The 15829-nt window shown below is 43.3% G+C and overlaps 1 protein-coding gene across 1 annotated transcript; it reads right to left on the reverse strand.

Moving 5' to 3' along the window:
• Positions 1–1531: 1531 nt before the first annotated feature.
• On the reverse strand, positions 1532–14797 carry CHGB (chromogranin B). The gene is made up of 5 exons (XM_064275801.1): positions 14639–14797; positions 8862–8908; positions 8292–8385; positions 2675–4458; positions 1532–1866 (listed from the first exon to the last, which is right to left on the reverse strand). Exons 1-5 carry the CDS (start codon positions 14685–14687, stop codon positions 1783–1785), a joined length of 2058 nt encoding a protein of 685 aa, XP_064131871.1. The 5' UTR covers positions 14688–14797; the 3' UTR covers positions 1532–1782.
• Between the last annotated feature and the right edge of the window lie 1032 nt (positions 14798–15829).

Raw genomic sequence — 15829 nt, forward strand, 5'->3', positions numbered from 1 at the left:
AAGGCCTGGAGATCTACTTCCAAAAAATCAGCCACTGAAAACCCTGTGGAGCACAGTTCTGCTCTGACGTGCATGGGGTCGCCACGAGTTGGAGTCCACTCAACAGAAACTGACGTTGAGCTGATCACCGCTGTGGACTCCTGGGGCTCAAATCCACCGCAGAATTCTGGGAGGCAGCATAGACTGTGTGGCACAGTGTTATTTCACCTGAAGGACAAGACATATTTCTACACCAACTCCTTTTCCATCGTGAGGGTTGCCTCCAGGGGCGTTATCCCTCAGACACTTCCCACTTGCCTTTGTAAGCAGCCAATCCTGACCCATGGTGAGAAAAAGAGACCCCAGGCAGAGAGACAGTAAACAGCCTTCTAGAAGTGTGTGCCCAAGTTAAGAACAATTTATCTTCAAGTTCATAGTGCTGATTGGTTTGCTCCCAGTGTGTTAAAGCCAAACCTTGCCTGGAAAAATGTATCACTGTGAAGTTACTCTGAAAAGAATTTGGTTCAATTAGCACAGGCAATTCTTAACTCAGCCAAGAGGAGGACAACCAGGCCTTCCTGGATGAATAAAGGTCATATAGGACCCCCAGATTTAATTTTTGCCACCTCCCAGAGAACAGCTCATTACCAGAACTGTCAAAATGGTAGAAATCACCCAAGTAGAAATCACCATTGGTGAGGAATGAAATGAAAGGTAAAAGAAGGGAGGAGGGGAAACTGTCTGTCTTGCTATAGAGCCCTGGTGGCATACTGGTTAAGCACTCGGCTGCTAGCCGAAAGGTTGGTGGTTCGAGACCACCAACTGCTCTGCAGGAGAAAGACGCAGCAGTCTGCTGCCATAAAGATTACAGCCTTGGAAACCCTATGGGGCAGTTCTACTCTATCCTACAGGGTTGCTATGAGTTGGAATCGACTCAACGGCAACGGGGTATCTTGCTATAAGAACCTGCAGGGCTAATAATTGTCATTACCAGGTGTCAGAAGGTTCCCCATAAGAACCTGAAGAGATGTGTATCCTTATTTTACTGATGAACCCAGAGAAGGAAGTAACTTGCCCAAAGTCACACAGCTAATTAGTAACAGAACTAGAGCCCTGTCTCACAGAGAAGAAATGAGACAGGTCCTGAGGGTCCAGCAATCTGTCTGTACCAGCCCAAATGTTCTGATTCCCAATTCAGAGTTCTTTGCATTATCCAGGCTTTTTCCTCAATCCTGAAAAATGACCGTTGGCTCTCCAGAAAGCAGTGTCTTATGATTGCTTTTGAAACAGTTCTTCAAGACTCTCTAATTCTCTAGTTTGGTGGAGTAGACGTCTTGTCCTTGTCCCTTTCTCTTTATATTCTGCACATTCTTTTACTTCAGCAGTCTTCTTATTTTACTTTTTTTTTCCATCCTGCATTCAAAAGACCAACAAATCCTAGTGCTGCCTTTCAGAATTTAAAGGATGGATTTGAAAATCACCCTCCCCCCCTCCCCACTGGCCCAAAGGAAGCCGAGGACAATGAAACTTTCGGTCTCAGTGAATCTTTTATTATTTCAAACTGAGATAAATTTATTTTTTCAAGGACAGTATCATAGCCATTGTCACAAGCATGTTAATATGTCTATTTTGCAAGCAAGTATATGCTACAAGTCACGCTATTCGTTTCAGTAGCATTCTGGCAAAAAGTAAAGACATTTTCAATTCTGTCAAATACTTAATGAATAAATGGTGCCTTTCAGTGAAGTGGTAGAAAATAATGTGAGGGCTGCTGCTTAAAACTGCCCTTGGCTCCAACAACCATCAGCCCCTTCGGTTACCACTAAACTTCTCAGCTATTTTCTGTAATTCCAAATCCATCGCTGCCAAGTTTTCAAGTTCTTTTTCCTGGAAAATACAGAAAAGTGTAGACATGAGGTCCTGGATCAGTTTATTTCACTACAGTTTGAGGAAGCATGAACAGAAAGGGGAATTTTAGGTAAGCATCACTGCGGAGCTTGTTGGAAATGCAGATGCTTGGGCCCAACTCGTGACCAACTGAATCAGAAACTCCGGGGCCTAGGAATCTGCATTTTCACAGTCCCTCGTGATGCACATTCGAATTTGAGAAGCACCGACCTACACAATCAATATGAGGGAAACAAAATTGTTTGGGCAGGTACAACTCCTAGATTTAAATTTCTGATTGTCCTTGACCATGATTGTCCTCCACCCTTACAAGAGCAGAGACAGAACACCTAATTTCTATTCCACCTGTTCTCCTACCCTGGGAGAGACTGATGAACAGTCACATGACCAAGGAGAACCCACCAGAAGAGCGGTTGTCAAACTTGGCTAAACATTGGAATCACCTGGAAGCTTTAAAAATCCTGATGCCCCAGCAGTACCCAGTCCCAATTAAGATAGAATCTCTAGGGATGAGTCCCAGGCACTTTTCTTTTCTCTCCAAGCTCCCCAGGTGATTCCAACGTGCAGCCAGGATTGCCAACCACTGCACTAGGGGAAGGTGGGCAGGTATGTGAACAATGGCCTGAAAACAATCCCAGAGGTTTTCTTCACTCCACTGTTAGTGGTACATTCTCATGGTGATTTAATTCTTTCCACCAATTTCCCCAGCATTATCAGATAGTCCTGGACATCATTTATTAACATCGACCATATTAAGTTATTTTCAAACAAAAGCCCAAAACTGTACCTCTTCCTCTGTCAGCACTCTCTGGTCAACCCCATCCTTGTCATTCTCTGCCTCTTGGCGTGTGCTTAGCTGCTCCTCAGAGTCATAGAAGTCTGGAAATTCAGCTGCCTTCTTCCTGTAGTGTAGGAGCTGGTCCAGTTCAGCCACTCTGTCATACTGCCTTTTCAGATCCAGCTTAGGGGTCCTGGCGAGGTTTCTGTTCTCATATCCCCAGTTCACATCCTCTGCATAGGGTTTTTTCTCCCACCAGTCGTAGTTGTATTCTGGGAAGAAATTTTTCTCATTCGAGGTCAGCCCATTTTCCTCTTCACCCTCAAGAAAACTGTCATCCATGTTGTCATTTCTCTCAAAATGGCTGCTCTTCCGCTGGGTAGGGTCATAGTATGGGTTGAACAGCTCCCCTAATCGCTTTCTCTTTTCAGCAATGTGATGGGGAGCATATTGTTTGTCTTGAAGCCTAGCTCGTTCCCTGCTCTCTTTAGTGTCTTGCAGGTCCTCCTGCTCCTGCCACTTGCCTTGGGCTCCTTCTTCACCATTCCCCTCACCATAGTTGAGGTAATTTCTGTCCTGCTTTTTCCTCTCACTCTGTGGATGTCTCTTTGCCTCATCCATCTGGCTTTCTTGAACATGGTGGTATCCTTCTCCCAAGAATCTTTTCTCTTCTCTGGTATCAGGGGCAGAATAGGCACTTAGCTCCCCTCCCCTGCCTCTGGAATGGTGTCCTTTTCCCCCTTCATAGCCCCTTACTTCCTCACTTTCTTCACTATATCCACGTGCCATGTTGTCAAGCTCAGAGGTGAGGTGATTTCTCTTGTCCTCCTCCTCCTGGCTCTCCTCACTGTGACGCCTTGGTGCCCTGTACTCTTCACTTCCTCTCCCTCCATAATTTTCCCCATCCAGGTCCTCGGGAGCCTGAACACCTGGATAATTCCTCACTTCTCCATATTCAGGTTCTTCCTCTGAAGTCTTGTAGTGGTTTGAATGGTGGTCCCTCTTTTCCTCTAAACTGGCTGTGCCCACATTTGATTCTTCAGATCCTTCAAGAGAGTGTCTCCTTTCCTCGGAGAGAGGCTTCCCTTCTTGAGAAGATCTGTCGGGTCTGCTCCTCCCATGGTGGTGTTTCGGCCTCAAGCGTCGTTTGGCTACCTCAGAGGTGGTGTCTTCTTCGCTTTCCTCAGATTCTTCCTGGCTCCCAGGCTGGCTTTTAGACTCTTGGGGGTGCTTCTCCTGGCTCCTTCCCTCCTCTTCACTCTCCTGACTGCTCTTCTCTCGGCTATGTGTCTGCTCCTGGCTGTGTGTCTCTTCCTCAGAGCGACTTGTAGAGTGTTGGTCATTTCTGGCCTCTTTATTTTCAACTGTAGCTTGATTTCTTTTGTTGAGAAAGGCACTTTGTGTCCCTCCTGACTCTCCAAGGTGCTTCTTTTCACTGGCATCTTCCCCACGCTCCCCTTTCTGATATTTCTCTCCTTCCTCTTCCTTCCTGTCCTCTTCCTCACTCTTCTCAGAATGGTGTGTCTTTGTTTCTTTGGAAACTTGACTGTCAGAGGAGTAAAGGCTCCCTTGAGGGTTGCCTGCTTCCTCTCTGCTGTGCCCACCTCCCTGTGCCCATTTCTTTTTGTCTTGCTTTGCTGGGTCTTGGGCTTCTTCCTCCTCTGGGGCTTCTGCTTCCTCCCTACTGGAAGGCGTGTGGGCTTCTAAAGAATCAGTTGAGTCTCTTAACAATCTTACTTCAAACTTTTTGTTTTCATTTTCACTTTTCTCTTCATCTTTCACCTCTTTTCCACCTATAATGAAAATACAAAAGAGTAAGTGTAACTTCAAAATTGCTTGTGGTTCAATAATTACCAGCCTAGGTAATCCACTACACCTATTCTTCACCTATCGAATACCTCATTATCTGATATTTTTGCGTTTACGACAACAGTAAAAAATCTACTATCCAACTATTTTGCACATCAGCAACATACATCTGGCAGTGGCACTAACAAATGCCGAGGTGTGAGGTGAGGGTAACACTGGCTGTGATAGTTATGTGTCATCTTGGCTGGGCCATTATTCTCAGTGGTTTGGCAGTTATGTAAAGATGTCATCTGGAAGTTATGCCAAATATTTTTATGCAAATAACACCTGCCTTTTGCATTTGTTTTGCCGGCCTCACAGGGATATTTTCACAACCTAAAGACACTGAAAATAACTTGGATATTTTTTTTAATTAATTAATTTATTTATTGTGTTTTAAGTGAAAGTTTACAAATCAAGTCAGTCTCTAATACAAAAAGTTATACACACCTTGCTATGTACTCCTAACTGTTCTCCTCCTAATGAGACAGAGCATTCCTCCTCCCCACCCTGTATTCCCTGTGTCCATTCAACCAGCTCCAGTCCCCCTCTTCCTTCTCATCTCGCCTCCAGACAGGAGTTGCCCATACAGTCTCATGTGTCTACTTTAGCCAAGAAGCTCACGCCTCACCAGTATCATTATCTATCTTATAGTCCAGTCCAATCCCTGTCTGGAGAGTTGGCTTCAGGAATGGTTCCAATCCTGGGCTAACGAAGGGCCCAGGGACCATGACCTCTGTGGTCCCTCTAGTCTCAATCAGACCATTAAGTCTGGTCTTTTTACGAGAATTTGAGATCTGCATCCCACTGCTCTCCTGCTCCATCAGGGGTTCTCTGTTGTATTCCCTGTCAGGGCAGTGATCGGTGGTAGCTTAGCACCATCTAGTTCTTTGCTTGGATAACTTTTTAAGTTAATAAAGAATATACTCAGATTCCTTTGAAAAGCAAATGGTATGAAAGCTTCTTCCAAAAAAAAATCAAACCAAACTCATTGCCTTTGAGTCGATTCCAACTTATAGTGACCAAACTCTCTACATTTCCATGTTTTCATAATACCCAATCAGCATCTTTCATTGGCACTATCAGGGATCAAAATGAAATCCAGAGGTGGATTTATTAAATATTACAATTTAGAAGCAAAAGAAAGCTCAGAATTCATCCAGTTAAACCTTCTCTTTTTGCAGATGAGGACACTGAGGTTCAAAGAGGGATAATCACGGACCGTTCTTTCCATCCCTACTCGAAGTAGGGGGATAGAAGGTTAGCTTGAGTGACTGGCTCTAGCTACAATCTGGCTAAACAGATTTAGTTAGATGGCCAAAATAGAACTATCAGAATTCAAGGTGAGGTTTTTTTTTTTTTTAATTAACATTTTACCAGTTATTCATTATCTATGTGTAGCGTCAATCTAGCAGTCAGTGACAATGACAGTAAATGGTAATAAGAAGGGTGTAAGTTTCTTCTCTGAGGAAATGGCACAGCGGTGGAAAGGCTAAGTTTTTCCGTCACTCAGGTCCGATTCTCTCAACATGTTCTCAGAGGTTGAGGAAAAAGGATGAACTTCAGTATTCTGAAGTATCTCTGTGCTTCAGGAGTCCACAGAAGATGGTACGACTGATATGTTCATTAAATATTTTTCACCCCTGCCTTTTCCAAAGGTTGATAGCTCCTTTACTAAATCTTCCTTAGCTCAAGGGTGCTCCATGAAAGGAAATATGCAGCTAACACTTTCTGAGTTGTTTACTGGCAGGGCTTGGATACCACTTATGTCACCGAGTTCAAACAGAAAGTTTAGCCCATTCTGGGTCTCCATCTGTGCTGTCCAATAAGAGAGTTACCAGCCCTTTGTGGCTATTGAGCACTTGAATTAGCTGATCCAAACTGCAAATGTGGTATAAGTGTAAAACACACATCAAATTTGAAGCCTTTGTATGAGAAAAAGAATTTAAAATATCTCAGTAATTATTATATCACTTACATGTTGAAATAACATTTTGAATATACCGAGCTATGTAAAATATATTATTTTTAATTAGTTTTACTGATTTCTTTTTATTTTCTAATGTGGTTATGGGAAAATGTGAAATTACATTTGTGGTTTGCATTATATTTCTATTGAACTGTGCTGATGAGCTATCTTGAACTAATATTTGCAAAATGGAAAAAATTGACCTGGTTTTGTAAAAACGTGCTGGAAGTACTGGATCTGTCTGTAGCGCTCTGCTTGAAGCCCAGCCTGGCATGCTAACATTCTCATGTCTTATAGGGCAACTGGAATGTTCCTGAACTTTCACACCCAGACATCTGAGGATTAGCCCATCCATCACCAGCTCCTTGTCCTTTGGAGAGCCAGTGGCAGTGTGCGCTGCATTGGGACGAGGCTAGCATGGGTAGGTGGGGAGGCTTTGGGTAGATATGATGCCATTCTGAGAGCCAGCTAAAAGTCAGCCCTTCAGACAGGGTTTTGGCTTCCAGGGCCAGAGGCTATGTGGCCCCTTTCCTACTACCTGCTGATATGTGGGGTCGTAAGTATCCTGAACAGAAGTATTTTTATTTTTTCCCAGTTAATGGTGTGCTGCCTGTAGCAGCTTGTGCCTTGAAGCTTAGCACCTCTTGCTAACTTTAGCTTAAAAAGCCCACGCAGGTAAGATTGGAGGAGGGCTGTGATTAGTGGCACACAGTCATTGCCAATCTGTAAAATAAGGTGTGAAGCTCACTTTTACTTTCAAGTAAAAAGGGGAAATGCACCCCATCCCTAAGTCAAGTAAAAAGGGGGAAATGTACGCTTCATCCCTAACTCTCTTGCTCTGAGGATGACCAGGTCAACCCTGGCCAAAGGGATTCTTGTACCTGTTAGAAGTTGGATTACATACTCCCTAAGGTCTCTCCAGGCCATAAAATTCTGTGGCTCTTCCCCACTCCCCAAATTCTCATTTGCTAGTAGGTGCCTACTGGCTCACGAGACTGAGGGTAGAGATGGCGTGGGCTGGGAGGAAAGCCACGTGAGGGGATTCAGTGGTCCATTTGACCAAAAGCTCCACCAATCTTCTAAGAAGCTTAAGACACACCAGCAAGAAACAGAAAACCAGAATAGGACAGAGGTTGCAAACTGGTGGCCTAGATGTGAGAGTTTTGTTTGGCCTAAAAAACATTTTAAATAAATTCCAATTCAAAGGAAATATTTAAATACTAGAGAATATCATTTAAGATCAAATTTATAACTTCTTTTGAAAAATCTGGAAACAGAGTCTATTTCTCCACAATAGAGTTGGAGCTGAGAAATACCTGCTCCCTCTCGGAATGGGCATGTGCTGTCCAGTCTGGGAGTCACTTCCTGTCCTGCCTCACTCCTTTATGTTTTCTGTCCGGCCCTGGTTGGTGTTTGAATCTGCAACCCCAGAGAAATCCTTGAACCCTCCCCATCTCAGCATTCTATTTCTCTCTGACTATAATATCTCCAGAGTCCTTATAGACGCGTGTCCTTCGATTTGTCCTTTGAACTGTCCTTTGAATTCCATCATTGAATTCATTCCCCTTATTTTACTTTGAGGAAACAGGCCCAGAAAGGCAAGGAGTCTTCACCAGAGTCACACAGCTACTAAGTGGCAGAGCAGGAACTAGAAGCTTTATCTTCCATCTTGTAGCCTGGTCAATACCCTTCCCACTGCATTATGCCCCCCCCCCAGTCCATTTGGAAGCAAGGTGGAAGGTGAAGTGGAGGGGGTAGGGGCAAGAATTGCTGCAGGGACACAGATCTGCCTGCAGTGGGGATGCTTACTCTTCTTCAGGACTTGGCGGCACTCAGATGTGATGGGTGGAGGATTGGACTTCGACAGAGCACTCAAGAGGACCTCGATGATGCAGCTAGTCACCTGGGGGAAAACCCGAAAGCAGGTTGGCAAAAGCTGGGGCCACTGGGGGCAGACTACTCAACTCAAAGCTGCTGTTGAGGGAGGTTTGACTATGTGACCTGAGTTGATGCTGAATCCTTAGGACAAGAGTACTGATGTACAGGACAGCAATGTGGCATCCCAATACACGGAGACCAAAAGGGGAATCCTCTACACAGAACAATGCAAGAAGGCATTGATTTAAAGTTACCCTGAGAAGGGAAATAAATACCCATTTAGGAACAGGTTGGAAGGAAAAGGCTGTGATGACACAGCGATCCTGGAGAGCACTAAAACATCCAGGAGTAATGTGGGACCCCAGTGCAGAAGGGGCACTCCTCATTCCCCTGCCCTCAGGGATGAAAGTCTTATTTTGTAAGCCTATTGTTTTGAATTTTTGTTTGGTTAGGGAGCGGTAGAACCTGGTGTCTAGATTCTAGACTTACATTTCAACTTACCATTTCTTCATCTTGGCTCCTGTTATCCACTGGCATAGAACCGACAGCTTTGAAAGAGAAAAAGAATTAAAAATGGCTTGAGCTCTTTTTTGAAAACAGTATGAACCCAAACTGACAAAACAATCTGCACATTACTTGTACAGAGGGGCAGAGTTAGAGCTTAGTGGAGTGAAGACGGTTGGGGAAGATTGCCCTAGGTGTCAGGACATGCTGCCCCTAACCAACTGGACAGTGACTCAGAGGGCGGGTGGGTGTGGGCTGGAATAGAAAGGAAAAGGGGGCTTCATGCTTATTCAAAAAAAAAAAAAAAAAAAACTCAGCTCCCACACATGGGAATGCTTGGGGTGATGGAAATGTTCTATATCTTGACCGGGGTGTTGGTTATACAAGTCAAACCTTAGAGAATTCTACTCTTAAGATTGGTATATTTCACTGAATGTACACTGTACTTCAATTTAAAAGAATTTAGACTCCAACCACATTTCAACATTCCAGTGCTCTCCAAGGAAAAGATCTAGACCGTTCTCTCTGTTTCAACTCATCCTTCCCTCTCCCCTCCAACTCTGATTAATGGTGTAATCAGTTTTATTTGGATGTGGATAAAATTTTGCAGTTCTACAGGTATTACTAAGAATATATTTTAGGCTTATATCTACAAATATACATTCATACATACTCACACATATATATTTTCCCCCAGAAACAGTACTTTAACTACTTGAAGGCACCTGGCTGATAACTTTGTAAAATGAAGATGCTATCTTAGGAATTCTATTTTCAGGTTCTTACAGAAATTAGCTAATGAAGTAAATGAGTGTTACAGAGATAGGGTGTAAGTATTGTAAGATTTTCTAAGGAGGTGAATGTTCTTCATTAAATAGTTATCTGAAGGAAGAAAATGACATCACTCAGATTTATACCACGTTAACCTGCATGATAGGCAACAATTAGGCAAAAATCACCTGGGGGAATCTGAGACAAAATAAAGCAAATATTAAATTTATTGGTAAATAGGAAAAGCATTTAAATATTAGCCAGCCCATTTGTGATTTAGCTTCCAATATGGGACCTTTTGGAGGTCATCTCTTACATGAAGGAGGAAACAGAATGGAACCTTCAGTCCTTCAGTCTAGCTGTTGATGGGTGATTTGGAGTTAGATACTTTTAGTTGTGGGGTTTAGTCAGCAAAGAAGCTACTGGAATCATAAAGAGGTTGTTCTATGGAATAAAAATAACTATTGGATGATCTAATTAATGATGGAAAGATTCTTTAAATGCAAATTTAAGTTCCAAATAGAAGATGACATGCTATATTAAGGGATGTGAAAGCAGGCCAAATGGGTTGAGGAAACAACAAAATGCTGCTGGAACAGTTCTGAAAATAGTCCAGTGTTGGGGCTATGACAAAAAACCCGTTGCTGTCGAGTCGATTCTGACTCATAGAGACCCTACAGGACAGAGTAGAACTGCCCCATAGAGTTTCTAAGGAGCACCTGGTGGATTTGAACTGCTGACCTTTTGCTTAGCAGCTGTAGCACTTAACCACTATGCCACCAGGGTTTCCTGGGGCTATGCAGAGGTCTATACATGTCAGTGAAAAGTCAGGAAACCATTTGATTGACTACTCCCCTCCCCCGCCCCCACAGTGTATAAATGCATGAACGTGTGCAAATATGCATGTGTACCCCCCACAAACACAAACACCTGTTTTTCCCTAGCAATGTCTTAAACATAATTTGGAAATAAATGCCATCTTAAGTCCACTGTAAATCAAATCCAGTCCACAGACAAGGAAGATATCTGGGGTACTGGTAATGCTGTTTCTTGATCTGGGTGCTGGTTATACAGGTGTGTTCAATTTTTGAAATACTCATTAAGCTATATACTTATGATCTATGCCATTTTCTATATGCGTATTACACACTTCAACAAAAAGCTTAAAACAAACCAAGTCTAAATAGAACCACAGTGCCCTTCCCAGCCCTTCCCTTCTGTCCAGCCAAAATGGACAAAGATCCGTGACTCCTGCCTACGCCTCTTCCCAAGAAAACATCCTCCCCGAAATTCACCTCCTCTATGAAAATATGGTTATGACTATCTTACCTAATTAATTACCTCCCTTTTTATCCTCAAGACTTTGCCTGAATGAGCTTGCTTGTGAATCTGTACCAATGTTGCATTTCCCTTCTCCCACATTGTCTGAAGCCATGTAAAGAACAAGAACCCCACCAAAAATCCACTGCCATCAATTCCAATCCATAGTGACCCCTATAGGACAGAGTAGAACTCCCCCACAGTTTCCAAGGAGTGCCTGGTGAATTTGAACTGCCAACTTCTGGTTAGCAACCGTAGCACTTAACCACTATGCCACCAGGGAGGTAAAGAATAAGGGAGGTATCTAATACTCCTAGTACACCATCAAGTCCATAATACCATATGAAAATAGGTATTGAACAACTGGTTTATGATGATATATTTAAGAGGATAGTTTTTTATTTAAATTTTATAAGATTCTTCCTACTTCAAACAAATATAGGAAATACCTTTGTCTTCTCAGGGAATGTTTCAAAAGATTTTAATTTTCTGGTGCGATGTTTTTCCTTCTTTCAAAGCTACTTTGACTCTTTTTCCATTGTTCTGTGTAAACCTTTTCCACTAGAGAAGCTCAAAGCATTTACATGTAGGCCCACCTCCACTCTTCTTCTGGTACTCACCAGGAAAGACAACCATGAATATGGCTGCAGGAGCCCAGTGCAGAAAAGTATTCTAGGTCCGTGAGACAAGAGAGGAGCTAGCAGAGGAAAGAGCAAAGTCCTTAGATATCAGATATGGAAGCTACTCAAATAGGGTTTATTTATGACCAGCAACCTGATCTTTCCTCTCAAAATGCTTGCTTTCCAGCCTCTGCTCCTCTCCTCCACTAATTAGTTACCTATCATAGGACTCATCCTAGAAATAAAACATCTACTTCATTTACTCGCTTTGCTAAATTTTCCTTTTCAAAGCATGAGCTGGGATCTAGCTCAAGTGTTTCCAGAGACCCAGAGTTATCTGGCCTGTTAGAATCATTTGCAATGTTCGAGAAGTGGCTAACACACTATGAAGCCCCTGGGATTCTTTCTGAAATGCAGCTCAGACAAGATCCAGTTAACCCTCCTTCGGCACCCAGGGCCCAATATGCTGGGCTGTTCTTTTATCCCCCAAATGGCTGTTATTTGGGGAGATTCCTACATTAGTGCTTCCTCTTTCCAACTGAAATCTGCAAAATCCCCTGGAGAGGAATAACTATGAAAAAACTATTTCCCTCATGAACAAAAGGGTATCCTTTTTTAAAATCCAGCTCTACCAAATCTTACTTGGTAATGCAGTTTCTTGCAAATGCTTTTCATTTCCCCCCATAAATGTAAAATAATGATCACTTAGATGCTTTTATTATTTACTGATATTGACAAATTCATAACAGTCATAAGATTTGGGGGGAGAGAAATAGCTTTCTAACCCTAAAGAATTTGTAGCTCGTGTTCGATGTTATAGAACAATTGTTTCTCTGACTGAGGTTCTTCACACTTTTTTTGATGGGAAGACAGTCGGCTCTGCTTGTGAAAGTACATTATGCATCTTGTGAGGTAGCGAAGTGCCATTCTGTTGCTTCTAATAGAATCTGTGGCAGCAAAGCACTAGCCAAAGGCATGTTGGTTACCATTGAAGTACTTTATCTCATTTTTACATAAAGTAAGATTCAGAGGACACAAAAGAAAACCTAAGGATTACTTTAAAAGGAGGAGTACTCAAACAGTAAGACAATTTACAAGTAATGCCTTATGATAAATCTGAGAATAACTTCTGAAGTAGGAATAGCTCGTAAACTATCAAGGTTCAATACCAGATTGCATATATAGCTGTAAAATAGCAAGTAAGCTCTTGGGAACGCAGAAACCATCTTACCTGGTTTAACACAGACAGCATGTGGTTACTTCACTCATGGTAATATTTAGAGTACACAGTACCTCCTGTGGAAGGTGGTGGCTCTCTCTCTAGAAGCTCTTAACATAGGAAATGAACCAGATGGCTTCCTGAGGTTTCCCCCTAGTCCTGTGATTTTGCTAAATAACAAACTCTGCTTGAAGAATATCATGTCTCATTGCCAGGGGTTGGGGAGAGATGGGTAGATGGGAAATGGCTGCTACAGGGTATGGGATTTCTTTTTGGGATGATGAAATGTTCTGAAATTTGATAGTGGTGATGGGTGCACGATCTGAGTACACTAAAAACCACTGAATTATACATTTTAAAAGGGTGAATTGTATGGCATGTAATTGTATCTAAAATTTTTTTAAAGAATATAATTCTCCATTTTAGCTGCTATTAAAATATGAAACCTTATTAAGATACTCTCTTGCATAAGAGAGCCATAAGTATTTTACCGCCAGAGTTAAACAAGCCCCACAAATGTCAGTGTTTTCCTGTGTATAACATAGCTTAAGCCTACTAAGCAATTTCTTTCTGAAAAGTGTTTTAACCACAAAGGACTCTTAATGATTCATTTGGTTTCCTTTAATTAAAATTAGACCGTTTACAGGCAAAGTCTAAGAATAACAAGACTTTTAGGAAACTCTGAAGTATGCACCTTGCAATAAAATAAATTACCACTGGCTTTTGTTTTGTACCTTTATCATTTTGAACCAGTAATGGCTGTCAATGAAAGCTCCATGTTCATGGATGGCAATCCCTCAGTTCTTGTCAGGAATGCCAGTCTCAAATGGGAACAATTTCCTATGAGGTCATAAAAACAGCCACAGAAAACTCCCAGTTTTTTCTGGTGGTATACTTACTTCTCAGTAGTCTCAATACCCATAGTGACTTTATTCATTTCAACACACACACACACACACACACACACCACACTTTTCAAATCTCCAGAGATTATTTCTTTGAGATTGACATTAATTTTGAAAGGTTAACTCCACAATCTTCCACACACAGTCAAATATCTATTGCTTAAAATTTTATCCTCCCAATTTGACTAAAAATGTCTGTTTACTACTCCACGGATACTTTTGTGGTTATTTTATATCCCAGTTATTTTTGTGGCATATAAAAGTCAAACTAGTGCAGGTTCCATTCATAACTAAAGAAGTGGATTAATTTGAGTTTGAAATTACCTCTCTCCAGAGATGGAAATACAAAAATACAGAAAAGCAGTATATTAAGCCTGTAACACAAACACATATTATGTATGACCATGTTAAGATAAACTATATATCTTACGTGCATACTGGATTTTCTTTTATCTCATTATGTTTATATAATAACAATAATAATGAAACTATGCAGGTGCCAGCCTACTAAATGTTACACGTACTCCTGTGTCTCCATGGTCATCTCGCCTTAAACAGTCAAACAAATCCTCAATTACAGATACAGAATCAGACTATAATAGTGTCTCTCTAGAACCGCAGAGAGTATGACATCTTAGACTTGAGCACAATAGGTGGACTTTCCTTGAAGGTGCGGTCACGTTTTCTTTTCTATAGGAAAATTCCGAGGCTGGGCTAGGAAGCCCTCTGGCTTTTTCTGGGTCAGTTGGTGGGGCGGGGAAGGGAGTTTAAGGAGAGCACCTAGGGAAGAGTCAAAATGAAGAACCCCAAGCAAGAGGGGAAAACCCTTTTCCACCCAACCGTCTCCCTCTCCCAGCATCCGCCAGCAAAGATGCCTGAGCCGGGACGCCGGAGGCCGGCGCTGTCCGCGGTGCTGAACGGCCCGCCGCGCCCACTCACCGGCCACCACTGCGGCTCCCAGGAGGCCGAGAAGCACTGCCGGCTGCATGGCTCGGCTCGCCTGCACCTGCGCGGAGAGGGGCTGGTGGACGCACCGGTGGGGCGAGGTGCAGAAGGAAGGAGAGATGGACAGGCTCTGGCAAACCAGCCGTGTGTCGTGGTCCCCGCGGTGTGGCGCGGTTGGCGCAGACCCGGCTCTTTTAAAGGGCAGGCGGGGGCCGCAGGGCCGGGAGGGGCAGGCAGCCGAGAGGCAGCGGCCCCTGGCTCAGCTCTGACGTCACGAGGAGGCCCCGGGGGCGGTGGCGCAAGGAGGCGGAAATTTACGCCAGTCCAGTCGCCTGAGTGCGCTGGGTCTGGAGCGGGGGTGGGTAGGAAAGCGTTGAGGGAATGGGGCGGGTAAGGGGAAGGAGTGCAGATCGGAGCCGGGAGGAGAGGCCGGGGATCTCGCCTGGCTTGCCCAAGGTTGCTCCGCATCCCCCCAGCACGCCTCCAAATCAAAAAACATGTGTTTAAGGCGATGTACATAGTGGTTCTGGTGAAAGTGTACATGGCTGTTTTGTTTTGTGTCTCCACTACCCAGCGGAGGAAAAGAACCCTGGTGGCGCAGTGGTTAAGAGTTCAGCTGCTAAACAAGAGGTCGGTAGTTCGAATCCACCAGGTGCTCTTTCGAAACCCTATGGGGCAGTTCTACTCCGTCCTACAGGGTCGCTATGAGTTGGAATCCACTCGAGGGCAACGGGTTTGGTTTTGGGAAGAAGAAAGAGCTAAGTGGTTGGGGAAAATGCAAAGGGAAGTGATGGTTTTTGAATAAAAGGTGCAGCCAGAGACTATAGGACCTGCTGTTCCTTCAAACTAAATATTCTTTATATTTATCTTGGAAGCCCTATGGGCCAGTTCTACTCTGTCCTATAGGGTCGTTATGAGTAGGAACCGACTTGACAGCACCTAACAACATCTATCTGTGTGCCTGTCTGTCCTGACTCTCTTTGAATACACAACATATACACATGATTAAAAGTCAGACAGTACAAAAGGGTTTATTATAAAAGCCTCCCTTCCACCTCTATATCCCTCAAGTCCCCAATTCCTCTCTGCATGGTCAACAAGACTTGACCACTCTCTGTTGCTTTGACTCTTATTTTTGTGACATGTACATCTGCACCTTCTTTTGAATGGCTGCATTACATCGAA

The sequence above is a fragment of the Loxodonta africana genome, chromosome 24, assembly GCF_030014295.1.
Source record: "Loxodonta africana isolate mLoxAfr1 chromosome 24, mLoxAfr1.hap2, whole genome shotgun sequence".
Classification (NCBI taxonomy): domain Eukaryota; kingdom Metazoa; phylum Chordata; class Mammalia; order Proboscidea; family Elephantidae; genus Loxodonta; species Loxodonta africana.

What these genes read in the sequence shown, in the direction of transcription:
- CHGB (XM_064275801.1), bottom strand. Translation starts at nt 14,687, where the DNA reads ATGCAGCCGGCAGTGCTTCTCGGCCTCCTGGGAGCCGCAGTGGTGGCC. An exon ending in GGAGCCAAGATGAAGAAATG is followed by an intron (nt 8,386 to 8,861) that starts GTAAGTTGAAAT and finishes GTTTTCCCCCAG; the next exon opens with GTGACTAGCTGCATCATCGA. An exon ending in CCGCCAAGTCCTGAAGAAGA is followed by an intron (nt 4,459 to 8,291) that starts GTAAGCATCCCC and finishes TTTTCATTATAG; the next exon opens with GTGGAAAAGAGGTGAAAGAT.